This window comes from Phoca vitulina, unplaced genomic scaffold (genome assembly GCF_004348235.1).
Source record: "Phoca vitulina isolate PV1807 unplaced genomic scaffold, GSC_HSeal_1.0 scaffold26, whole genome shotgun sequence".
In the NCBI taxonomy this organism is placed as follows: Eukaryota; Metazoa; Chordata; class Mammalia; order Carnivora; family Phocidae; genus Phoca; species Phoca vitulina.
Window position 1 is genome coordinate 19,765,401 of NW_022589729.1, and position 26,583 is coordinate 19,791,983.

Consider the following 26,583-nt stretch of genomic DNA (forward strand, 5'->3'; position numbering starts at 1 on the left):
CCTAAATTTTCTTCTAATATTATTTCCGTTTTTACATTTAAATCTTCATCTATCTGGAATTTGTTTTTGTACAAAGTTTGAGGTCTTCATTTGTTTCCTTCCAGAGATGGACAATTACATCAAAACCATCTATTACATAAGCCACATTTTCCCCCCATCAAATCCAAATTCCACCTTTATCATACACTAAGGTACACAATACTATACATATTGTGCAATGTTTATGAAAACACAAGACCAAATTATGTATTTTTATATGTTAGAGGAAAAGATCTGAAACAAGACACACCAAATTAACAACAGTGTTGTCTTAGGGGGAAGGGGCTTTGGGGGAAGAAGAGAAGAGACAGTCAAGGAGTCCCTATAGATAAATACTTTATAAATACATTATAAAATTGAATTTTTTAATAAGAATGTATTTGCTCTATTTACAACTTAAAATTAATTTTTAAAGAAAACAAGCTTGTTAAAATGAAGTGAGAGAGACAGAAAACAAACATATAACTTGACCCCAAATTCTCCACAAGCCACCCATACTCTAAAACACAAGTTTTCAAAATGTACCATATTTTAAGCAATCTGTAACCTCATCTTTATTTAATCAATAATCAATTCAAATTTTGAGCACTGACACCATTTCCTAGTTTCCCTAATATGGCATTTAAAAAATAATCCATTCTGCTCTACATAAAATCCTAGTAAGTGAAGTCACCTACATGCTCCAACTCAATTTTTTAAAAGCTTACAGAAAACTAGGAATGCCTAAAAATGATTTACCTGATTGGTTTGTTCTGGAGAGATCCTGCAAGCACTGTCAGAAGTTGAACACTGGGCAGAGGTGGAAAATGATGTCATTTTGGCAGTGAAGAAATTGCGGTCTGCAGATAAATCTAAAAGGAAAAAAAAAAAAAAACATGAAATCTCTTCTAAAGTAGAAAATTCTCACTTTAAGATTTACAAAATAGCAGCCAGCAGAAGTAAAAAAAAAAAAAAAAAAGACACACGTATCAGAGCGCCCTACACAAATGCGATATATCCATATGCGGTTCTTGATATTCTTCTTATCCCTAAGTTCAGATCCTACAAAAAACTTTAGAGTTTAATTAATAGTCAGAGCCATCTATGCTTCCCTCAGGTAAAGCCTGAAACAGAAACAGGTTCAGGCATGCTCCAACCTCCACAGTGATGATAATGAGTACACTGTTTTAGCTGAAAGTCAAATTTACAATCACTACCTCCCCAATGGATATCAGGGTTTCAGTAACTCCTCCTCTCTTGAACAGTGCTCAAGAGCACCCCCTGGAAGACAAATGATGTAGAGCCAGGGGAATTACCAAGATTAAGTAATAGATTTAAGATTCCAAGAGCGCATCAAGAAAAACCTCTGCAACATGTTGAAACATGTCTTGGCAAGGAACTACAAGAAAGTGAGAATCAAATTACTCAGTATCAGTTAAAGCAGCTTTTAATACCTGCCAAACCCAAAGAGTATATAGCAACTAAATACCTACAAGATGGGTTAAGCCAAGGTGGACATTTATCATCAAGGAAAGATATAAGCATGAAATGAAATAGTAAGGTTTAGTTAAAAATTTTCACCTTCTACCATCTCTCCTTTAAAAAAATTTTTAAAAAAGCTTTAAGAGGGAAAATAAATTTTTAAATAAACTTGTTGAAGTTTACCGTCAGGCCTTTTTCTAGTAAAAAGGTGATAAATGATCAGTGAAATTTATGACCAACAAGCCACAGCAGGGAAAGGGCGAAAGGGGCCTGGAAAAACTGACAAATAGTCTGGCTAAAACTAACAAGATTCCTCAATCTTCTGAGAATACTTACTAACTGTAACAAAATACAAATTTCTCCCTCCCCCATCTGCCTCCCTTGCTACAAAATGGGAAGTCAAATAGGATACAAGCAGAATTTACAATTTTAAAGCAGCTAGCTTCTAATTAGCATTTCAAACCTTATACCTAAAGCGCCAGTCCTGCAGTCTTCCCCATCTCAGCAACTGGCAACTCCATCCTTCCAGTTGCTCAGGTCAACGACCTTGAAGCCATCCTTGATTCCTTTTTCTTTCACATTCCACACCCAGTTCATAAATAAACTCTAAAGCTGTATCTTCAAAATATATCCCAAACTCTAACCATTTCCCACCACTTCAGTTATTACTGCACTAATCCAAACCACCTACCTCTCAACTACACTACCCTCCTAAGGTTTTCTTGCTCCCACCCTTGCCCCTTGAGCTCCTAACCTCCTCCTTTTGTCTGCTCAAATGTCAGTTTACCGAGGCCTTCCATGACTACCCATTTTTAGAACTGCAACTCCCAGCCCCCAGTATTCCCTATCTCCTTCCCTGCCTTATTTTTCTTTACTGTCCTTGTTACCAACCAACATACTATACATTTTAATTACTTATCATGTAAAACATAAGCAGCAAGTGGGCAGGGATTATTATTTATTCATTCATTAATAAATCCTTGGTGCCTAAACTGACAATTACATACACTATAGAGCAACATGATGGATACAAGTATCAGTAACAGAGTGGATGGGGGGTGCCTGGCTGGCTTAGTCGGTGGAGCATACGACTTTTGATCTCAGGATTGTAAATTCAAGCCCCATGTTAGGTCTACACTTACCTAAAAATAAAATCTTAAAAAAATGAACCACATCTCCCAAGTGGCTTTGTGACGTTTATCAACAGAATACAGCGGAAGTGATAATGTGCCAATTCCAAGCCTGGCAGCTTCATTTTTTGTGCTTTTGGAGACCCCTAAAATCTGACTACTCTACTGGAGACCACATAAGAGGGCCAGGTGGAGAGGATTAGTTGTCCAGTTGAGCCCAGCCCTCCAGCCATTCCCTCCAAACACCACATATTACAGAACATTCCAACAGCAGCTGTCAGCTGACCACAGCTGCATGACAGACAAGAACCATCCATCTTAGCCCACAGAACCATAATAAATAAAATGGCTGTTGTTTTAACTCACTAAGTTGTTGGGTGGTTTATTACATAGCACTAGATAATCAAATCAAATGGCACAGACTTATGGAGAGCTTACTCTGTACCAGGCACACATATTAACCCATTTAATACTTAAATAATCCTATGATGTAGGTAATATTATTATTACTAGTATTTACAGTATAATTATTATTTACAGTATAATAATAATTATTAGTATAGTATAATTAGTATTATTATTATACTATACTAATAATTATTATTGTTTTACATCTAAGGCAAGAGAAGCATGGAGGGGTTACTTGCCCAAGATAATACAATTCAGTGAACTGCTAGAGTCAAGATATCAAACTCGAGTTCTGAAGTCCCCACTTAGTAATATTTTTTTTGCCTGTTAGACCTCAATGTACAGAATTAATCATAATCCTTTCCTTCAACATACTCTCATTGTCTATCCACACATGGCCCACTTTTCCTTGATTCTTCCTGATGGAATAAGCACCTGCAAAGCAGTACTCTTGACAACAACCTATATTTAATTATAATATCCCCTCCCTATCCCATTCTCCTGCCTCTCCCCAACAATCATCCTTATCCTGTTTTGATTTTCTTCCCTTCCTTTTTATGCATTTTACTGCATCAAAATGCAATGCTAAAGAGTATTTTGTTGTTTTTAACTTTAAAAAAGCAGGTATAGGGGCGCCTAGGTGGCTCAATCGTTAAGCATCTGCCTTCGGCTCAGGTTCCTGGGGTCCTGGGATAGAGCCCCCCGCATCGGGCTCCCTGCTCCTCAAGAAGCCTGCTTCTCCCTCTCCCACTCCCCTGCGCTTGTGTTCCCTCTCTCGCTGTGTCTCTGTCAAATAAATAAATAAAATCTTAAAAAAAAAAAAAAGCAGGTATAGTAATTTTAAAGATTTTTGTTTCACTAACATTAATTCCTACTGTCGTATCACTTTATTTTTATTTTTTTAACATATAATGTATTATTAGTTAGAGGTAGAGGTCAGTGATTCATCAGTCTTATATAATACCCAGTGCTCATTACATCATGTGCTCTCCTTAATGTCCATCACCCAGTTACCCCCCACCCCCACCCCCTCCCCTCCAGCAATCCTCAGTTTGTTTCCTGTTAATTAAGAGTCCTTAGTTTTTTTTTAAATTTTATTGTAAACTAAATATAACATAAAATTTACCATTTTTAAGTGTACAACTCAGTAATATTAAGTACATTCACAATACTGTACACCATCACCACGATCCATCTCCAGAACTTTTTAATCACCAAACTGAAACTCTGTACCCATTAAACAACGAACTCTCCAATGACTTCCTCTCCCCAGGTCCTGGTAATCACAAAACTACTTTCTGTCTCTATGAATATGCCTATACTAGATACCGCATATAAGTGAAATCACAATATTTGTCTTTTTGTGTCTGGCTTATTTCACTTAGCATAATGTTTTCAAGATTCATCCATGTCACAGCATACTTTATTTTCCATTTATTTTGATTGTTGTACAATATTCCAGTGTGTGATGAACATTTGGGTTGTTTCTAGGTTTTCACCATTATGAATAGTGCTACTAGTAATATTCTTGTACACGTGCAAAAGTGTCTCTTAGGCATATCTGTAAGAGAAATTGCTGGATCATAGCATATATGAATACCCAACTTTAGGAACTGATACCAAACTGTCTTCAAAGTGTTTACACCAATCCACAATCCCATCAAGAATGTATAAGATATCCTGTGAATCCATCTCCTCTCCATTATCCGATCTTATGAGTCTTGCTATCCAGTAAAGCAAGTCTTCTCCCTGTTCTTTTTTAGAAGTGACCAGCTATTCTTGGCCCCCTAACTTTTTAAGTTTTCAATTTTAATTCCAGTATAGTTGACATACAGTGTTCTATTAGTTTTGGGTGTGCAATATGATTCAACAATTCTATACATTACTCCATGCTTATCATGATAAGTATACTCTTTAATCCCCATCACCTATTTCACCCATCCCCCACCCACTTTCCCTCTCCTCTTGTAACCATTAGTTTGTTCTCTCTGAGAGTCTGTTGTCTCTTTTTTTTCCTTTGCTCTTTGTATTGTTTCTTAAATACCACAGGAGTGAAACCATATTTGGCTTTCCTCTGACTTATTTCACTTAGCATTATACTCTCTAGCTCCATCCATGTTGTCGCAAATGGCAAGATTTCCCTTCTCTTTTATAGGTGAATAATATTCCAATATATTGTGCATATATACCAATCTTCTTTATCCATTTATCTATCGATAGACACTTGGGCTGCTTCCATAGTCTGGCTAGTGTAAATAATGCTGCAATGAACATAGGGATGCATGTATCCCTTTGAGTTAGTGTTTTATATTTTGGGGGTAAATACTCAGTAGTGCAATTACTGGATCATAGGGTAATTCTATTTATAACTTTTTGAGGAACCGCCATACCATCTGCCACAGTGGCTGCACCAGTTTGTGTTCCCGGCCCCTTATATCTCTTCCATATAAATGTTATTATCTTTATCAAGTTCCATAAAAATCCCTCTTGGAATTTTGAATGAAATTACACTTTATATACAGATCAAATTGTTTTCTAATCATTAACATGTATTTCTATATTTATTGAAGACTTATTTTTTTAGTAAAATTTTTTAATTTTCCCTTTAGAGATTTAACACGTTTGTCTTAGAATAATCTTTAAAGTTAATATTCTAATACTATTGTGATGCCTTCTCATTATAATTTTTAGTTTTTGCATATATACAGAAATACAAATGACTTTCATTGACCTTCTATCCAGTCACCTAAATTTACATTATTTCTAATAATCTGTATATGCTTCTGTTTTCTACGTAAATGGTTATATCATCAGCAGGTAATAAAATCTTATTCCCTCCTTTTCAATTCTTACACTCCTAATTTCTTGTCTTACTTTACTGCTTAGGACTATCAACACAGTATCAAATACACACAATGATAGTGGGCATCTTTGTCTCTGATTTTTAAAAAAATGCTTCTAATGTTTCCCTATACGTTTTTTTTTGTTTGTTCTTTAACAGTTACTTTATCAGTTTAGAAGGGTTTCTTTTCCTCATTAACTAAAAATATATCATGGAAAAGTTGTTTTTATAAAATATTCTTTCTGAATCTATTGAAATAATGATTTTTTTAAATCTATTAATGTAGTGCCTTTTGAATTTCATTTATGGATTTTCTAAAATTAAACCTTACACACCTGAGATAAACCAAACTTGACTTCGGGGTATTATCCTTTTTTGTACACTGCTGGTTCTGATTTGCTACTTTGTTTAGGTTGTAAAGTCTATAGGAGGGAGTGAAATGGGCCTACAATTTTCCATGGTCAAGTTTTTGTCTAGTTTGGGTGTTAGCACTAGCAGGCCTAATAGAATAATTGTTGAATAGTCCCTATTTTTCTATTGCCAGGGGAAAAAATTCTACAAAATTGAGATGTTCTGGTCCTTGAAAGATTGGTAGAATTCACCGCTGAAAAATAAAACTCAGTGTTTTCTTTGTGGAAGATTTTTAATCACTATTTTAAGAAATTGTAGCTTGATATTCAAGCTTTTTATTTCTTCTTCCATTTGTCTGTTTTCAAAATTACTGGCGTATAGTTGATAGTATTCTCTTTTAATCTGTGTGCAGATGCATCTTCCTTTCCATTCGTGGTATTACATCTTTTATTGCCTCTTCTACTTTTTAAAATTTTATTCTGTTGATCATTTCCCAATTTCTTAAGTTGGACATTTAGCTTACCCCTTCTCTTATAATTTGAATTTCTTAAGGCTACAAATTCCTCCCCCTCCTATCCCAGCAATATTTTTTAATTTAGCTCACAGGTTTTGCTATATAAAGTTTTCATTATCATTCAGCTGTATTTTTAAATTTCCATAATTTTTTAAATCCCTGAGCTTGATAGCTATGCCTATGCACACTGTATTTTCTCAATTTACATTTTGTGATTAACTCCTAATTTAACAGCACTGTGGGGAGATATCATCCTCTCTATAAAACCTGTTCTTTGAAATTTTTAAGGCTTTCACCTGGTCTAGTTGGTGATCAATTCTATAATGTATGCTTGCAGAACTCTGTATTTGTTAAGCCTGTTGGCTTTTTATAATCTTACATATCTACTAATTTGTTAGCCTGACCTACAAATAATAAGAGATGTAATGAAATCTCCCACTATAATGGTGGATTTGTCCATTGATCCCAGTGTAGTTCTACCAATTTTGCATCATCTATTTTAAGGACTTTTAATCAGAGGCATACGTGCTTTAAATAACTAGATATTCTTGCTGAACTGACATCATATTATTGTCAGTATACTGTCATCATATAGTGATTCTTTCCATCCCAATTAAGACATTCAGTCCTAAAGTGCATTTTATCTAGTATTAGTGAGGTCACGCCAACTTTCTTTTAGTAATTCCAGGTATGTATTTTACCAATCTTTTATTTTTACATGCCCTTAAACTTTTGGTGTATCCCTTATAAAAAACATGTATCTGGACTTTGGATCTTTTAATCCAATTTTTCAGTTTTTATCTTTAACTAGTAAATTTAGTCCATTCACTCTAATTAGTATATATGGATGTTTCTACCATCCTGATTTAGCATTCCAGTTTGTTCCACTCTTTCCATGCTTAATATGTTATTACCTTTCTTAAAAATTCTATCTCCGTCAGTAAGAACTTTAGTATGATATCATCTGGACTTTTAATCCTGAGATAGATATATTTTTCTTTTTCTTTTTTTTTTTTGCCTTAGCCTTTACAATAAATATCAAGAAATTATAATCACCTTTACTTCACAGATCTCTTGTAACACTTCCTGGATTTGAATCTCCTAGTACTTCATCCAGAACTGGGCTCAATATGGGTCTTTGTATGGCAAGGCTCCCAAGACTTCATACACCTGAGAATTTTTTTTTTTTTTAAGATTTTATTTATTTGACAGAGAGAGAGAACACAAATAGGCAGAGCGGCAGGCAGAGAGAGAGGGAGAAGCAGGCTCCCCGCTGAGCAGGGAGCCCGATGCGGGGCTTGATCCCAGGACCCCAGGATCATGACCTCAGCCGAAGGCAGACGCTTAACTGACTGAGCCACCCAGGCGCCCACCCGAGAATATTTTTATAATCCCTCCTATTTAAATGAATGTGGGTGGGTATAAAATTCTAAGTTTCTCTTCAAAACTCTGCGAACAGTTTTTTTTTTTATTTTCCTGCATTTAGTGATGCTGTTAAAAACTCTGATGTCAATTTAATTTTTGTTTCCTGGAGTAATCTGTTCTTTCTCTCTGAAGCTTCTTTTGATTTTTTTACTCTTAAATTTCACTATAATGTTCCTGGAAACAAATTTTTCCTGATCTCTCATCTTCAGCTGTCTTAAGGATATTTTGCCTCTGAGGACATTCATTTAAGGAAACTTTCCTCTGAGGACACTTTTTTTTTTTAAGATTTATTTATTTTAGAGAAAGCACAAGAGCATGTGGGGGAGGGGCAGAGGGAGGGAGAGAGAATCTCAAGCAGACTCCCCACCCAGCACAGGGCTCGATCTCACAAGCCTGAGATCATGACCTGAGCCAAAATCAAGACTCAGATGCTTAACCGACTGAGCCACCCAGGCAACCCCCACTTTTTTTTTTAATTCTAAAAGAGAACTATTTTTCCCCTTATTATTTCAAGCATGTCCTTCTTTACTTTTTTTTTTTTTAAATGCAGGCTCCAGGGGTGCCTGGGTGGCTCAGTCGTTAAGCATCTGCCTTCGGCTCAGGTCATGATCCCAGGGTCCTGGGATCGAGCCCCACATCGGGCTCCCTGCTCAGCGGGAAGCCTGCTTCTCCCTCTCCCACTCCCCCTGCTTGTGTTCCCTCTCTCGCTGTGTCTCTGTCAAATAAATAAATAAAATCTTTTTTAAAATTTTAAATAAATAAATGCAGGCTCCATGCCCAATGTGGGGCTTGAACTCATGATGAGGAGATCAAGAGTTGCATGTTCCACCGACTGAGTCAGCCCCCCCCCTTTCATTTTAAGATTCCTATTATTTAGGGGTGCCTGGCTGGCTCAGTTGGTGGAGCGTGCAACTTCTGATCTCGGGGTTGTGAGTTCAAGCCCCACACTGGGTGTAGAGATTACTGAAAGATAAAATCTTTGGGGCACCTGGGTGGCTCAGTCGGTTAAATAGCTGCCTTTAGCTCAGGTCGTGATCCCAGGGTCCTGGGATCGAGCCCCGCGTCGAGCCCCGCGTCGGGCTCCCTGGTCCGCGGAGAGCCTGCTTCTCCCTCTCCCTCTGCCTGCCACTCAGCCTATCTGTGCTCTATGTCTCTGTCAAATAAATAAATAAAATCTTTTAAAAAAAATAAAATAAAAGGACGCCTGGGTGGCTCAGTCGATTAAGCATCTGCCTACAGCTCAGGTCATGATCTCAGCATCCTGGGACTGAGTCCCACATCGGGCCCCTTGCTCAGCGGGGAGCCTGCTTCTCCCTCTGCCTGCCGCTCCCCCTGCTTGTGTGCGCTCTCTTTCTCTGATAAATAAAAAATCTTTAAAAAAATAAAATAAAAAATAAAATCTTTTAAAAAATAAAATGAATGAAATTTAACGAAAAGATTCCTATTATTTAGATGTGAGTGCCTCTACATCTATTTTCCTTACCTTTCGGTTTTTCCTTTAGATTTTCTTTTTATCTTTTTATTCTGGGAGATTTTCTTGATCTGGAGTTCATTCTTCAACTGTATCCATTCTGTTATTTCAACCATTGCATTTTTCAACCCTACTATTTTGGCTTGGTTCTCTCAGCCCCCGTTTATTCTTATTTCAAGTTCTTAAGATGTTCCCTGTTTCTTTTAGGATAATTATCAGTCTAACTTTTTTTTTAAAGATTTTATTTATTTGACAGAGAGAGACACACCGAGAGAGGGAACACAAGCAGAGGGAGGGGGAGAGGGAGAAGCAGGCTTCCCGCCGAGCAGGGAGCCCAATGCGGGGCTCGATCCTAGGACCCTGGGATCATGACCCGAGCCGAAGGCAGACACTTAACGACTGAGCCACCTAGGCGCCCCATATCAGTCTAACTTTAAACTCTAGGTCCATCTGTTCTATTATTTCTGTTCCAATGAAACTTATACATTATTCTTCTCTTGAAATACCTGTGCTCTTCAACTGTCTTTGTTATTTTTCTCTAGAGGATAGGAGATACTCTGACAGGCAAAGAATATGGGACAAGACCAGATTCCAGCCCATAGCAGCTGCAGTAAGCTGGACTAAGGGAGAAAATTAGTAGTAGGGGCATCTGGCTGGGTCAGCCAGAAGAGCGTGTAACTCTTGACCTCAGGGTTATAAATTCAGGCCCCATGGTAGGTGTGGAAATTACTTAAAAATAAAATCTTTTAAAAAAAAACAAAAAAAACAAAAGAAGTACAAAAGTAGAAATCCCCAAGCACCAGAAAACCACAATCACTCTCCACCCCACTCAATCACTACCCAGATCAAAGACTCATCCTTTTTTCCCTAGGAGAAGTAGCACTATGATGGGATTTGGGGAGACCTAAGGACTTAGAAGGTAAGAGACACAGAAGTGCTGTCTAAGGTCAGTCATCCCTATTTTTCGTCAGCTTCTCAAAAGTATACACTTCTGTAATGTCCTGATTCACTCTTGAGGTAAACTGGACTGGGCTCTGAGTCACAAGTGTAGAAAAAGGTAATTCCAAGGTAAAGAGGCAGGGGAGAAACTACAGTGTTCCAACAGTTCCTTTCCCCATGGTTTTATTCTCCTACAGCCACACCTGGCTGACTCCTGTCCCAGACCAAACACCGCCTCCCCACGTGCGCACACAGGTTCAAAACAGCCCACATCACCCATCTGTTTCTCACAGCATTTTCCTATTACCGTTCCTGTAGGGACGATTTTGGGAGAAAGCCAGCAGTCATGCTAATTCAGCACCTTAGTAGGAACAGGAATTGACCACTTGGCAGGTCTGAAGAATTTTTTTTTTAAAGATTTTATTTATTTATTTGACAGAGACACAGCGAGAGAGGGAACACAAGCAGAGGGAATGGGAGAGGGGGAAGCAGGCTTCCCGCCGAGCAGGGAGCCCAATGCGGGTCTCCATCCCAGGACCCTGAGATCAGGACCTGAGCCGAAGGCAGACGCTTAACGACAGAGCCACCCAGGCGCCCCAGGTCTGAAGAACTTACTAAACGTCAGTAAGGTTTTCCTACTTTGCTTTAATACCTGGTAGAAAGTGTCCTGCCATTAAAAACAAAACAAAGCAAAACAGTTTTAAGGGCCATGGAAGTTAAGGGAATGGAGATAGGAATGGAAGGATTTTTTTTTTTTAAAGATTGTATTTATTTGACGGAGAGAGAGCACAAGTAGGCAGAGCGGCTGGCAGAGGGAGAGGGAGAAGCCGGCTCCGCTGAACAGGGAGCCCGACACGGGGCTCGATCGCAGGACCCTTCCCCATGAATGGAAGGATTTTAAAATGAGAAAATAGGGGCACCTGGGTGGCTCAGTCGTTAAGTGTCTGCCTTCAGCTCGGGGCATGATCCCATGGTCCTGGGATCAAGCCCCGCATCAGGCTCCCTGCTCGGCAGGAAGCCTGCTTCTCCCTCTCCCACTCCCCCGCTTGTATTCCCTCTCTTGCTCTCTCTCTGTCAAATAAATAATAAAATAAAATAAATTAAATTAAAAAAATAAAATGAGAAAATAGTGGAAAGAATGGGAGGGAAAACATGAGCAAAGGCACTGTTCAAGAACATATGTGAGAAATGAAGTCAGTTGACAAGCTCTGAATCCAAAGCAAGATCTGGCTCTTTCCCACTTGGAGTCTCTTTTGATTACAGCAGGGTTAGGTATTGTTACTTGCTCCTTAAAAGAGGAAACTGAGCCTAACAGAAGTCAAATAACTTGCCTGAGTCTAAAGCTTATTCTTTCCCACTATGCTACCAGTGAGCAGTTACATTCCGTTGCTCAAACCAGAAAGTTGGGGGCACCTGGGTGGCTCAGTCAGTTAAGCGTCTGACTCTTAATTTCAGCTGAGATCATGATCTCAGGGTTGTGAGATCAAGCTCCATGTCAAGCTCCGCGCTGGGCAAGGAGTCTGCTTGGGACTCTCTCTCTCCCTCCGCCCCTCTGCCCCCAACCCCATGCGTGCGCTCTCTCTAAATAAATACATAGGTTTTATTTGTCAGAGAGAGAGAGAGAGAGAGCACGCACGCACACAAGCAGGGGAAGCAGCAGGCAGAGGGAGAAGCAGGCTTCCCACTGAGCAAGAAGCCCAATTCGGGACTCGATCCCAGCACCCTGGGATCATGACCTGAGCCACCCAGGTGTCCCAATACATAAACAAATAAATGAAACCAGAAAGTTAGCAGTCACCTTCTCTCTCTTCCTGTTACATCATCAAACCTGATCAATTTTAACTTCTAAATATTTCTTTTTTTTTTTTTTTTTAAGATTTTATTTATTTATTTGACAGAGAGATAGAGAGCACAAGTAGGCAGAGAGGCAGGCAGAGGAGAGGGAGAAGCAGGCTCCCCGGCTGAGCAGGGAGCCCGATGCGGGGCTCGATCCCAGAACACCAGGATCACGACCCGAGCCGAAGGCAGCCACTTAACCAACTGAGCCACCCGGGTGCCCCTTAACTTCTAAATATTTCAAAACCACCCCTTCTTTTCATCTCCATGACTATTTCCCCAAACCAAAAGTGTTTTCCTGCGGCATCACTGAAACAGACTCTTAACTGGTCTCTCTAACCCCCTTCAAACCAAATTCCACACTACAGCTAGAAGAATTAAAAAAACAAAATCAAAAACAAACCCAATCCTACAGTGCCAAGCCCTGCTCTAAAACTTGCTACTGCTCTAAAGATAAACACAGAATCTAGCCCCAGTCTTGCCAGTCTTTCCTGTTGCACCTCACCACACTGATCTTTTAGTTTCTCAGCGCATTTACTTCCTGCTTCAGGGCCTTTGCACACATTGTTCCTTCATTTGAAGCACTGTGAGTTCTGCGCAAGACTGACTCATCCTAGACATTCTAGTCTCAGGTTAAATATCAGCTCAACAATCATTAATAGATAATAAACGGTTTAAGTAAAAGGCTGGGGGAGGGGAACTTTAAAACACATGGAGAAGGCTGAGAACACTTGACCACTGACAAAACTCCCTAAAAGATGGTCATTTGCATCATGTACTTCCTGATGTGAAGCAACAGGAAGCACCCAGAACCTCCTACCTCCTATGAAGTATTCTTGACAAAAAAACAACTAACCAAGCTTCTACATCCAACTACTAATTACCTGCTTATAGGAAAAATGGAGGGTAAAGGAATAAATAATACCAAAAGCAAAATAATTAGCCAAACCTAGAATGTAGGAAATTATACAGGATCTCAGATGGCGGGGCTGGGGGGGTGCTGGAGCGGGGCGGATATGGTTAAGTGGGGAGACCATGATTGAGGCTTAAAAAAACATAAACAATACAGCATGTGGACCTTGTTCATTCAAGTCCTGATTCAAAGAAACCATCTGTAAATGCCATTTTTCTCTGAACAATCATAAAATTTTGAATTATGTACTAGGTAGTAAATATTAAGAAACTGTTAATTGTAGTAAAAAGGCACTGATAATTTTTTTAAATCCTGACCTGATAAGAAATACATCCTAACATATTTAAAGGTAAAATGACACATTTGTGATATGCTTTAAATATTTCATTAAAAAATTGATAAAGGGGCACCTGGGTGACTCAGTTGGTTAAGCAACTGCCTTCGGCTCAGGTCATGATCCTGGAGTCCCGGGATCAAGTCCTGCATCACGCTCCCTGCTCAGCGGGGAGTCTGCTTCTCCCTCTTGACCCTCCCCCCTCTCATGCGCTCTCTCTCTCTCTCTCAAATAAATAAAAAAAATTAAAAAAAAAAAGAAAAAGAAAATCTTTAAAAAAATAAAAATAAAAAATTGAGAAAAATAGAAAAAATATTGAATTGAAATAACAGACTTTATTGAGTGGTACACACCAAACAGAAGAAATGACAAAAATTCCAATTATCTATTGCATCTTGAAAAACTAGTACTCAGAAAATACTCCAGTTACGAAAAAGAATCTACATTATTAACTGTACTACTTTGGCTCTCTGGAAATGTTTCTTTCCAGCTAATAATAAACCTCAGAGATAAGTATAAAAAGCTGAAAAGAGGGGCACCTGGGTGGCTCAGTCAGTTAAGTGTCTGCCTTGGGCTCTGATCTGCAGGGTCCTGGGATCAAGCCCTGCATCTGGCTCCCTGCTCAATGGGGAGTCTGTTTCTCCCTCTGCCCCTCCTCCCCCACCCCCTCGTGTTCTCTCTCGCTCTACTCTCTCTCAAATAAACTTTAAAAAATCTTTTAAAAAGCTGAGAAGAACTTGTCTACTAAATGAATGAGGGAAGAAAGTTCTTTCTGCAGTTTTCTTGCTTTCATAAAAACTCTCCCTTTGGGACGCCTGGGCGGCTCAGTTGGTTGAGTGTCTGCCTTCGGCTCAGGTGATGATCCCAGGGTCCCGGGATGGAGCCCGCATCGGGCTCCCCGCTCCGCGGGAAGCCTGTTTCTCCTTCTCCCTCTCCCCCTGCTTGTGTTCCCTCTCTGTGTCTCTCTCAAAAAATCTTAAAAAAAAAAAAAAAGTTTATTTACAAAAAAGGAATTCATTAAAAACAAAAACAAAAACAAAAACAAACCTCTCCCTGGAACAAACTGATGGTTGCCAGAAGGGAAGAGGTGGAGGGACAGGCAAAATGGGTGAAGGGGAGTGAGAGATACAAGTTTCCGGTTAGGGAATGAGTAAGTCACAAGGATAAAAGGTATAATACAGGGAATACAGTCAATGGCATTCATTGTACGAGCGTTGTGTGGTGACAGTAGCTGCACTTGTGGTAAGCACAGCATAATGTATAGAGCTGGCAAATCACTACATGTACACCTAAAATGAATGCGACATCGTGTGTTAATTGTATTTCAACTTAAAAAAATAATAAATAAAATAACCCAAAAGGACTCTTCTTCAAGAGAGATGTGTTTATTGTCAGAGAAGCCATGGGACCCCTGGGTGGCTCAGTCGGTTAAGCATCTGCCTTCAGCTCAGGTAATGATCTCAGGGTCCTGGCATCAAGTCGCATGTCTGGCCCCCTGCTCAGTGGGAGTCAGCTTCTCCCTCTCCCTCTGCCCTTCCCTCTTGCTCTCTCTCTCAAATAAATAAAATCTTAAAAAAAAGAAAAGAAAGCCAATTCCACCACTTCATTCCACAATACAGCAGAATTAGGGATATCCCAGAGCAGGCCAAACTACCCTGGTTTTTCAGTGCATTTGAAGCGTGACAGACTATCGCACATGAGCCTGGAGAGGTGACTCAGGAGGCACTTCCATTTCCACACTCTCACTCCCCTCACTGGGTACGTGTGCAAGAGCTTATACGATTGGTCTCCAACTTACTGTCTCCATTCCTGCGTGGTACTCTTCTCCAAGTTTCCACTTCCACCACTCAATCCCCACCATGACAAATGATGAACTCAGTTTCTTCAATGTGTCCAGTCCTTTTATCACTTACCTCCCAGGTGTTTTTAGTACTGAGTTTTTCAAACTACAAGTTGTACCCCCGTGAGTCTTAACTGCTCCCCTCCATTAATGATATAGAACAGAATAGAAAATAAAAGTAAATAACAAAGGTAAGTTTTGTTTTGTGGAACCTGTTTCTGTTATTGAAAATAGCCAACACAACACAGTTAAGCACCTTTGTATCAGGCACTCTTTAGAGCAATAACTTTTTTTTTCTTTTTTTTTTTTTTTTTTTTAAAGATTTTATTTATTTATTAGAGAGTGAGCGAGAGAGAAACAGCATGAGAGAGGAGAGGGTCAGAGGGAGAAGCAGGCTCCCCGCTGAGCCGGGAGCCCGATGTGGGACTCGATCCCAGGACCCTGGGATCATGACCTGAGCCGAAGGCAGTCGCTTAACCAACTGAGCCACCCAGGCGCCCCCAATAACTTTTTTTTTCAATAACTCATTCAATCCTTACAGAGATCCTATTAGGTAGATATATTATTGTCCTCATTTTCAAAGGGGAGACTGAGGCAGAGAAGAAGATAACTTGCCAAAAAGTATGGTCTTAGAGTCCAAGCACTCTGGCTGCGGAGCCAGAGTTCTTAACCATTCCCCCTCCTATGCATAATGGGTCACAATATAAAACATTTCTTACTGGGGGTCATGGTTTAAAAAGTTTGAAATCCACGGCCTTTGGATTTCACATAGTATCAGGTACCTGTCCTTCTTCCTCTTCTGTGATCTACTTTCTATTGAAAAGTCTTATTCTTTTACCTAGGTCAAAAGTCACTTCTTTGGTGACTTTTGACACCCCAAGGGAAGCTGATGACAACAGAGCCCCTTTATTACCACTTACTACATTTTATTTTTTATTTGTGTCCTCTACTGGACTGAAATCAGAAAGCAGTTTATTCATCTCTCAGTGACGATGAAAGACTGGTTTTTACCCTACACTTAGTCCAAGAGACTCCTACACGTCATCTTCAAATATCTACCTTTGAAGACAACTGTGATTTTAAGACTAATTAAAAACTTCTTGTCAAAATTTAGCAGAACTAATTCGTAATTCTTTAAAGCCCTAAGGACCTCTACTAAACACTGTCTGATTCTCTTTCAACTACATACTTGAAAATAATAAAAACTGGGCGCCTGGGTGGCTCAGTTGGTTAAGCGACTGCCGTTGGCTCCGGTCATGATCCCGGAGTCCTGGGATCGAGTCCCGCATCGGGCTCCCAGCTCGGCGGGGAGCCTGCTTCTCCCTCTGACCCTCTCCCCTCTCATGCTGTTTCTCTCTCTCTCTCTCTCTCTCTCTAATAAATAAAATCTTAAAAAAAAAAAAGAAAAACTTAAAAAAAAAACTACTGTACCATTCAGATGTTTAGTTCTTACCAAATCTGTTACACACCTACCCAGGCAAAGTGTGTAGCAAGAGTATATTCCATTTGCAAAACAACATGCCAGGAACAACCTAAAACTCCATCAGTGGGGAACTGGCGAACGAAACTGTTGTACAACCCTCTAAAGCAATACTATGCAAGTGTTTAAAAGAAAGTATATGTATATTTGATGGAAAGCTGTCCCTGATATTATCTGAAAAACTTAAGGTGCATAACAATGCATACAAAATGATCCCACTGTTGTTTAAAAATGTGAGTACTGTAGGAAAAAGGATGTTATCAAGCCGTTAACAGTAGCTAGCCTGAGGAGAGAACCGGTTAGGGTTAATGAACAGTTAAACTTTACACACTTCTGTATTATGCGCCTTTTTTTTAACTTCAGGCACACGTCTGGCTTTTTTTTTATATATAAACTACAAAAATGGGGCGCCTGGGTGGCTCAGTCGTTAAGCGTCTTGCCTTCGGCTCGGGTCATGATCCCGGGGTCCTGGGATCGAGCCCCACATCGGGCTCCCTGCTCCGCGGGAAGCCTGCTTCTCCCTCTCCCACTCCCCCTGCTTGTGTTCCCTCTCTCGCTGTGTGTCTCTCTCTGTCAAATAAATAAATAAAATCTTTAAAAAACAAAAATTAAAAAAATAAACTACAAAAATTTGTGATCCTGACCAGTACTGTGTGAAACAAAATATTGTGAAATAAATACTTTAAAAATAAATTACCTTTTCGTGTCAGGAAGGTATGAGGAGGGAGGAGACAAAACCTAAACTAAGATGTAGGAACACTTAACACAGAAAGTACCAAGTACCTTTGACAAATACTTGTTCGTGGTGGAGGAGCTTCCTAACCAACACAGAGCTTTCCTGATGACAGGAAAAAAGCAACAGCATGTTCTACGGGTGTCGCTTTAAAAGAGCGGTTTTCAAAATCCGGGATGCACAAGAATCAGCGGGAAAGTGCCGTTTAAAATACATATTCCCGAGCCCCATCTCCGGATGTTCTGCTTGGGCGGGTCTGGGTGTGGCCCCGAAATGAGCCCTCTTCAAACAAGCACTCAAGTGTCTCTGACACAGATGGTGCGCAGCCCTGAAAGTTACTACCTTCAAATCTTGAGACACATCGATGTCATTCTTCCCCCCCTCCCTCTCTGGCCACGTCTTTCCTCCAAAGGGCGTCAGTAGGTTTCTAATGTTGCGTCCCAGTTAAACATCGTCCACCGACCATTTCGACTACAGGTGTAACCTGATGGCCGAATGGCTGCAAGCACGTCACTCCACCTCCATTTTTACCTTCCTCGGGGCCTCAGCGCATAACCCTTCCCCCACCAGCCCTTCTTCCGCCCGGCGCGACCGTCCCAACGCCGCCACCCATGCCTCAAGCTCCACCTGCCCGCTGCCCCAGATCCGAGGCCCGCCGAACTGGCTACACCACCGCCCGCTCCCCGCTCTCCACCTCCTGTCCCCAGCAGCCAGGGACCCGGCCGCCGAAACCCAAGAGCCACACCTTAAGGCCGCTCCATGAGTCGCTCCCCCGCCGAGCCCGGGGGGGGGGAGGGGGCGTCAGTCACAGGCCCTAAGGCCTCAGCAGCATTTTGAAACGGCGAGTAGTGAGGGCGCAACTTCCGGCCTCCTGAACCCGTCTCGTACCAGAGCTTCCGGTGAGGCCTCCGGAAACCATAGAGGCGCCACTGGAGGGCTAGAGAGGTAGAAAGGCTGAGCTCTCCCTACCATAGAGTAGAGCCCAGTCCAGAGAGAGAGAGTCGCAGGTCCGGGACTACTGAGTTTTGAGGTTTCTAGAGAAATCGTTTCAGGAACTCACAGAGTCTGATGGTATTCACAGACGTGTCCTAGGAGACCAAAAATCGAGGAGGGGAGAAACCTAATAGCATAGTCAGAGGCAGCCTTTCGCTGTTCCAAAAAACGCCATTCCCACTGTTCCTCAAAGTTAACTTACTCTTACTCCCCAGAGGTGGTGGCTGGAGAGGGCAAACAGCATGTTAGTGTTGTCGCTAATTCGGGGAGATAGGATTAGAATATACACGAATAACTCAAGATACGTGATAAATGCTGAAAGAGGTGCAAAGAACCAGGAGGTGGAGCTTCGTTGGATCGTACAGCCTGATAAAAGCACCTGCAACAAATCTCAGGTTGGCCAACTTCCACCTCGGCCGATACCAAATGGTATTATCCCTCCCAAATACCTCATCTCATTTATTTCAGGATGATTCTAAATGTTAGAGGATTTTCTGAGCTGAAGTATGTTACTTTGCAATTTCTACTGGTTTCAGTTATACACTTGGTAGAACAGAGTAAGGAGTCATTCTTTATACTATGAATACTATTCAGTCATTTGAAGACAGTTCCCATGTTCCATCCCTAACCCTGTCCCTTGTTTTTCTGCAAGCTAAAAATCCCCTCACAGCCTTCTAACTATTTATTACTTGACATGGCTTCAAGCCACCCTGGTCACCATGTTCTGAATAAGTACTTGTTTGTCCTGTTTAAAATGTGGCTCCCAGGACTGGGTACAGACTCATGTTAAATAAAGTGGGGCAATGACCTCCCTTAATTTGCACATTGCACCTTGCTCTATTTCTGGCATAACCTTCCGCATAGCTGGGAGATCCAGATTTCTGTAAATGAGCTGAAGAATTAATTCCTTTTTCACAGTTGTTCTGAAAGAGCTTGAAGTCAGCAACCACCTCTCTCAAAAAATAAAGGGGAGGGGCTTTTTTAGATGAACCACTCTCAACTGTTTCTCCTCTCTTTTTTGTGCAATTAATTTTAGTGTTTTTTTTAATTCCCAAACAGTAATTTGTATCTTTTAAATAGTATCCGGTTAGTTTAGATCTCTTCCTCCTGTCTCCTGGACTCTTGGAATTATGATCCTGTCCGGCAACTCATTTTGTTTAAGATCAACAAACATTTGTTGAGCACCTACCGTGTGCCAAGCAACAACCTAGAAGATTCCAAAGCAAGTAACGCCTGGAATCTGTCTAGTGGAGGAGTCAGTCCAGGTAAAGAGAATGTGGTAAGTGTGGTTAACCTTGCCTGGAAGGTCGAGAGAGATTAGCTCTTTCACTTTTGCATTTTGCAAAATTTTGATCAACATATTTAATTTGCCTTTATCAAAAGTCTTGATAAATATGTTGAATAGGACATGGTTAAGAACAGAGCTTTTCCCCTCATGGTTGACACTGATTCGTGATTAATCATTCATCTTCAAATGTTCTTAAACCACTAATGATCCTACCTAATAGTGGTCAATATCTGGCAACATTTCGCTATCCTTTCCTAAGGAGTTCATAAAATTTCATCAAATGACTTGCTCTAATGAAAATAAACCATAACTAGAGCGTTTCTTCTCCTCATCAAGTAAACTTACCAAAAAGAAAATGAAATTAGCTTAACAAGCTCATAGCTGACTCAGTGATCACCACTTCCTTCTCTAAGAACTATACTCAAAAACCGTTTATTTAATAAAGAGACAGGAAATCTGGGTTTAGTCTAGTTATTTCTAGAAACCAGAAAGTTACACAGTTCTTCAGTTTCACAGTCTGTAAATAAAATGGCTAAACCAGATGATTTTTCTAGAGCCCCTCAGAGTTCTAAGGGAACTAGAAGTCAATGTTATTGATCTATAGTCTTTCTTAAAAAATTATAATGAACTACTTCACACATACAACAAGGTATAAAGAAGAATATAATCTCCTTTTCCCCACCACTCTTCCTAAAGAACAATACTTTACCTATTACAAAAAAGTTTCCTATAGTCCATTCTCCTATGGCATCTCCCTCCTTCAACTCCAAAACGAACTATTCTGAATTCGGTATTTACCCCTGCCATGCACTTCTTTAGACTTTTAGGATTTATATATGTATATATTCCTTAAAAATATTTTATGCTTTTAAAATGTTTATAAATGGCATCAAACTGTATGTATTCTACTACAACTTGCATTTTTGGCTTGTTGTACGTGGCTGCCTTCTTGTTTTGTCCTCAGCACTTGGTCTGTAAGTTGTCTGCATCCTAATCTCTTCTTATAAGGACACCAGCCATAATGGATTAGGGCCCACCCATAGGACTTCATTTTACCTTTATCACCCCTGTAAAAGACCTGTCTCCAAATAGAGTCACATTCCGAGGTGCTCAGGGGTTAGGTCTTCAACACAGTAATCTGGAGGTAGGGGGACACAATTCAGCATATAACAGTAATGAATGCACCACAATTTTTTATTCATCTCCTCCTTTCATAAATACTTAGGTGTTTCCAATCGTTTGCTGTTACAAACAATGCTGCCATCGACATTCTTGTACTTGTGCACTCTAGGGAGTAGAATTATTGGGTCACAAACACATTGTCAACGCCACCAGATCATAACACAGTGCTCTCCAAAGTGGTTGTAGATGTATACACTCCTGATGGGTGTGTATAAGATTCTATTGCTCACATTATAGACAATAGCCAAACTATGGAAAGAGCCCAAATGTCCAATTACTGATGAATGGTTAAAGAAGATGTGATACACACACACAAGAATATTATTCAGCCATAAAAAAAAAAAAATGAGGGTGCCTGGGTGGCTCAGTCGTTAAGTGTCTGCCTTCAGCTCAGGTCACGATCCCAGGGTCCTTGGATCGAGCCCCACATCGAGCCCCACATCGGGCTCCCTGCTCCGCGGGAGGCCTGCTTCTCCCTCTCCCACTCCCCCTGCTTGTGTTCCCTCTCTCGCTGTCTCTCTCTCTGTCAAATAAATAAATAAAATCTTTTTTAAAAAAATGAAATCTTTCCATTTGCAAAGAAGTGGATGAAGCTACAGTATATTATTGCTAAGTGAAATAAGTCAGTCAGAGAAAGACAAATACCATTATGACCTCACTCATATGTGGAATTTAAGAAAGAAAACAGATGAACATATGGGAAGGGGGAAAAGAAAAAAAGAAGAGAGGGAAACAAGCCGAAAGAGACTCTTAACAATAGAGAACAAACTGAGGATTGATGGAGGGAGGTGGGTGGGGAGTGGGCTAGATGGTGATGAGCACTGGGTGTTGTATCAAAGTGATGGACCACTGAATTCTACTCCTGAAACCAATATTACACTATATGTTAACTAACAAAATTTAAATTAAAAAGTAAATAAATAAACTAGAAGTGCCGCAATTAAAAAAAAAGATTCTATTGATCCACATCTTCGCCAATCCTTGGTATTGTCAGATTATTAAAAAAAAAAATGTGATAGATGTGAGAATTTCTCATGGTGGCTTGATTTATATGGTGGCCCATGATTATTAGTAAGGTTGAACGTTTTTTCATATTTATTGACCATGGTTACTCACCTGTGAATTGCCTGTCCATATCTTTTGCCCATTTTTCTGTTGGTTTGTCTATTCCTTACTGATTTATATGAGTCCTCTATGTAAACTGGATATTAATCCTTCTTGATTATATATATCACAAATAAATCTTCAAATCTACAACTTGTTTTCACTTTTTAAATGTCTTTTGATAAACAGTTTTTTTAAATGAAGTCAGATTTATTAATTATTTTATGTTTCACTTCCTTTTTTTTTATTTAGGAGATTCTTCCCTGTTTTGGGGTCATAAAGATACTCTCATATACTTTCTCCTAAAAGTTCTAAAGATTCACTTTTCACATTTAGGCCTTTAATTCATCCTCAGTTGATTTTTGTGCATGTTATAACATGGAGATCCAATTTTATTTTTTCAATTTGAAAAATAAATGTCTGGCTCTATTACTGAATCTATAAACTGAATGTGAGCCTATCTATAGTCTCTTGAATTAATCTTCCCTTCCTATTTAACACAATCATTGAAGGTTTTGTAGAAGAATAATCATTTGAGTGGACCTTAAAAAATGAATAGGATTTCAAGAGGCAGAAATGGGAGAAGTAATTTGAAGAAACATGGCACAAATAATGAGGAGAGGAAAGAGATGAGGAATTTAGAAGAGACGGTCTTAAAACGGAAAAGAATCTACTTTGATCAAAGTGTTGGTCACTGAGTAAAAGATTGGCATGGTATTGAATCCCACTGTCCAATATAATATCCACCAGCCACGTGTGGCTTGAAATGTGGCTAGTCCAAATCGAGATGTGCTCTAAGTGTAAAATACACCTCAGATTTCAAAGACTTAGTAGGGCTTTTTTCTGGTTACTGCGGTGCAAGGAACCATAAGCAGCAGAGTCTCCCGCGAGACCCTCTATGAGGCAGTGTGGGAAGTCCTGCACGGGAACCAGCACAAGTGCCACAAGTTTTCAGAGACGGTGGAGCTGCAGATCGGCCTGAGGAACAATGACCCCTATAAGGACAAATGCTTCTTGGGCACCGTCAGGCTTAAGTCCACTCCCCGCCCCAAGTTTTCCGTATGTGTTTTGAGGGACCAACAGCACTGTGATGAGTCCAAGGCTGTGGATATTCCCCACATGGATATTGAGGCGCTGAAGAAACTCAGCAAGAATAAAAAATTAGTCAAGAAGCTGGGCAAGAAGTATGATGCCTTTTTGGCTTCAGAATCTCTGATCAAGCAGATCCCATGAATCCTGGGCCCATGACTGAATAAGGCTGGCAAGTTCCCTTTCTTGCTGACCCACAATGAGAACATGGTGGCCAAAGTGGATGAAGTGAAGTCCACGATCAAATTCCAGATGAAGAAGGTGTTGTGTCTGGCGGTGACGGTTGGCCACATGAAGATGACAAATGATGAGCTCATGTACAACATCCACTTAGCTGTCAATTTCCTGGCATCATTGCTCAAGAAGATTTGGCAGGACATCCAGGCTTTATACATCAAGAGAACCATGGGCAAGCCCCAGTGCCTGTACTAAGCACAGTTTAATAAACCCTAGTGTGCTACCATTAAAAAAAAAGACTTAGGAAAAAATACTGTAAAGTATCTCAGTAATGTTTTATATTAATTACATATCAAAATGATATTTTGGATATATTGGGTTGAATAAAATATATAATTAAAATTAATTTCATCTGTTTCTTTTTACCTTTCTTAATGTGGCTACTAGAAAATTTTAAATAACAATTGTGGTTTGCATTATATTATATTGGGACTGGTATGGAATGCCAGCAAAGTAGGCCAGGACCAGATTGTGGAGGATTTTGAATGGTGTTATAAAAAGTTCCATGTGTCACTCATTAAAGTAGTAGGAGAGAATCAAAGAGTTTTGAGGAAAGGAAAGGCAGTTTAATATTCCTAACTTAATGACTAAGCATCCTGTCTGCACACAGCCAATTTTAGAAACCATTTTACCATTAGCTCCGGGCAGATGATTAATTCTGGCAATGTGATTCTGATGAGAATATTTGATGTGGTAGTCCTTGCGTTTTTACTGTAGCACGAATGAAACAAATCTAATGTGTGCTCCTTTAAGGGGAAATTGGAACATAAATGAGCTAAACTTTTAATAATTCCCCATTACTTAGGGGATAAAGTGATTCTTTTTGTCTGGAATTAACTCAATATTGTCAGCTTTCAAAATTCTCTACATCTCCCCCCAGTCCAGTCAAATATGTTTAAGCCTTATATACAGCATGGTCACTATAGTTAATAATGCTGTAGTGCATATTTGAAAGTTGCTAAGAGAGTAGATCTTGAAAGTTCTCATCATAAGAAAGAAAACTTGTTACTGTGTGTGGTGACAAGTTCACTAGACTTATTGTGGTGATCATTTTGCAATGTATACAAATACGGAATTGTTATGTTGTGCACCTGAAACTGTTATATGTCAATTATACCTGGATAAGAAAATAATTGTTAACATATGTTAAGTGTTGAAGTGTAGATAGTGTTAGAATGCTAGAAAGAGCAGAATCTGTAGTCTGTTCTTGTTACTTCTTTGCCATTGTCTTTATGTGACTTCATGATTGCTTATTTCTTGTCAGACACCATTCTAAACAATTTGTATGAACTATCTTAGGAATTCTCACAATTACTCTATTGTCCTGAGACACAGAGAAGTAGCTTGCTCAAGAACACATAGTGGAATAAGGTTTGTTTTTTATTTTTTTGGAAGTAAGCTTTCAAAGAGGGGCACCTAAATTCAGAACCCAGGCTTTATGTAGAAACATTTATCCTTTCAGTTTTTCAATGGACACATATGCACCTTTTTAAAAAATTGCTTTGAAATATTTCCTAACTTAACAATATTTTGCAATTTTTCCCGAGTTGTATTCTTCTATAACATGATTATTAATAGCTATATAATATTCCATGTATTAAGGCTGTACCATAATTTGTATAGCCGTTTTGTCATTTGCAATATTTTCCAATTAAAATACCATGACGATCTTTCCTGTAATCAAGTTTTTTTTTATACATCCTTGATTATTTCTCTAGGACAAATTCCTACAAGTGAAATTTCTGGGCCAGAGCAATCACTCCTAAAGCGCTGGAATTAAGCAGATGGAATGAAGGGAAAGCAACAGAGACTCTTCACTGTCCCACCCTCAGCCCCATGGTGGGTAATTCTCCAAGACCAGCCCTGTAGAAGAAGGCAGTGCTCAGACTGCTGATGGCTGTGGAAGAGAAGAGCCTCCAGGGCTATGATCAATGAAATCTCTCCACTGGCACGTTCAGCTTTCCTGTCTCTCTGGCTTGCAGGGCTTCTGCCCCCCAGGGTCACAGCTGGGGACTTCCTCCAGGGTTTGCGTCACTTAAAAATTACTTGGACGTCTTCAAGGGACGTATAGGACAATCACACTATCCCTCTGCAGGGTCCGTTCTTCCACTCCAAACTACGCAGTTCAACCCAGCAGCTTCCGAGCAGTGTATTTATATTCTCTCTTAATCTCTTTTTTTTTTCTTTTCTGTTGTCGGGTCGGCTTTAGAACTGATATCCACCCTCTTATCAATAGTAAAATAGATCTGATGCCACTACAACACTTCAAAGGTGGTAAACCTCACGTCCCCTTACTCCTGGAGAGAGATTACAAATCAAAGAAGCCTACGTTATAATGGTTATTGAGCATATAAATACCTCGAAATTCTGAAGTAGCTGCTAATGCTGGTGAAAAGTGCGTGATTTAGGTCTTCTGTTTCTCTTTGTTGTACGAATCCTGAGCTTTCTCGGGTTTAAAACAGTTTCACAAAATGCAGGTGGAAGAAATCGAGTACACAAGGTTCTTTATTCTTATGTAAGGCATTGTAGTAGAAGCCTTCTCTCATGAGAGCCCGGATAGCTCAGTCGGTAGAGCATCAGACTTTTAATCTGAGGGTCCAGGGTTCAAGTCCCTGTTCGGGCGCTTTGCTTTAACGTTCGCATTTATGTTTTTCTTCAACTGTTAACAAGCTGAGAAACAAATTTTGTCTCAATGGGAAACCACTGTGCAAAAACCTCCATATTCGCCAAGAAATTAAGTGATTTTGCATAGTCGGTTTTTTTCTTCCCTGAGAACACATTTACCTTGCATGTTCTGAAAGCAATGAAAAACTGAATTCAATTTAAAGTGGAAGTACGTTTTATCACAAGAATTTCTTATGCTAATATTTGGTAATGTAAGTAAGGGGCAAAAGCCACAGACGCCCGAACAGGGACTTGAACCCTGGACCCTCAGATTAAAAGTCTGATGCTCTACCGACTGAGCTATCCGGGC

At 39.9% G+C, this 26,583-nt stretch overlaps 2 protein-coding genes and 2 non-coding genes across 6 annotated transcripts in view; 2 read left to right on the top strand and 2 right to left on the bottom strand.

Moving 5' to 3' along the window:
- Nucleotides 1-18,571, bottom strand: part of MDM4 (MDM4 regulator of p53) — a 39,909-nt gene extending 21,338 nt beyond the window's left edge. For all 3 annotated transcript variants that reach the window (XR_004301560.1, XM_032422224.1, XM_032422225.1), the window contains exons 1-2: nucleotides 18,462-18,571; nucleotides 778-890 (exon numbers count right to left, since the gene is read on the bottom strand). Coding sequence is in view for 2 of the 3 variants with exons in the window: in XM_032422224.1 (XP_032278115.1) it covers nucleotides 778-855 (78 nt within the window). In the remaining variant the exon portion in view is untranslated. The remainder of the gene's footprint in view (nucleotides 1-777; nucleotides 891-18,461) is intronic.
- On the top strand, nucleotides 17,893-23,804 carry LOC116643364 (60S ribosomal protein L10a-like). Its single transcript, XM_032422073.1, is given in 2 exon segments — nucleotides 17,893-17,914; nucleotides 23,146-23,804. Coding segments are annotated over 2 exon segments (681 nt in total).
- A 2,355-nt stretch (nucleotides 23,805-26,159) lies between these two features.
- Nucleotides 26,160-26,232, top strand: TRNAK-UUU. The gene has a single exon. It is a non-coding gene; the product is annotated as a tRNA-Lys (tRNA).
- A 278-nt stretch (nucleotides 26,233-26,510) lies between these two features.
- TRNAK-UUU lies at nucleotides 26,511-26,583 on the bottom strand. Its single transcript has one exon. It is a non-coding gene; the product is annotated as a tRNA-Lys (tRNA).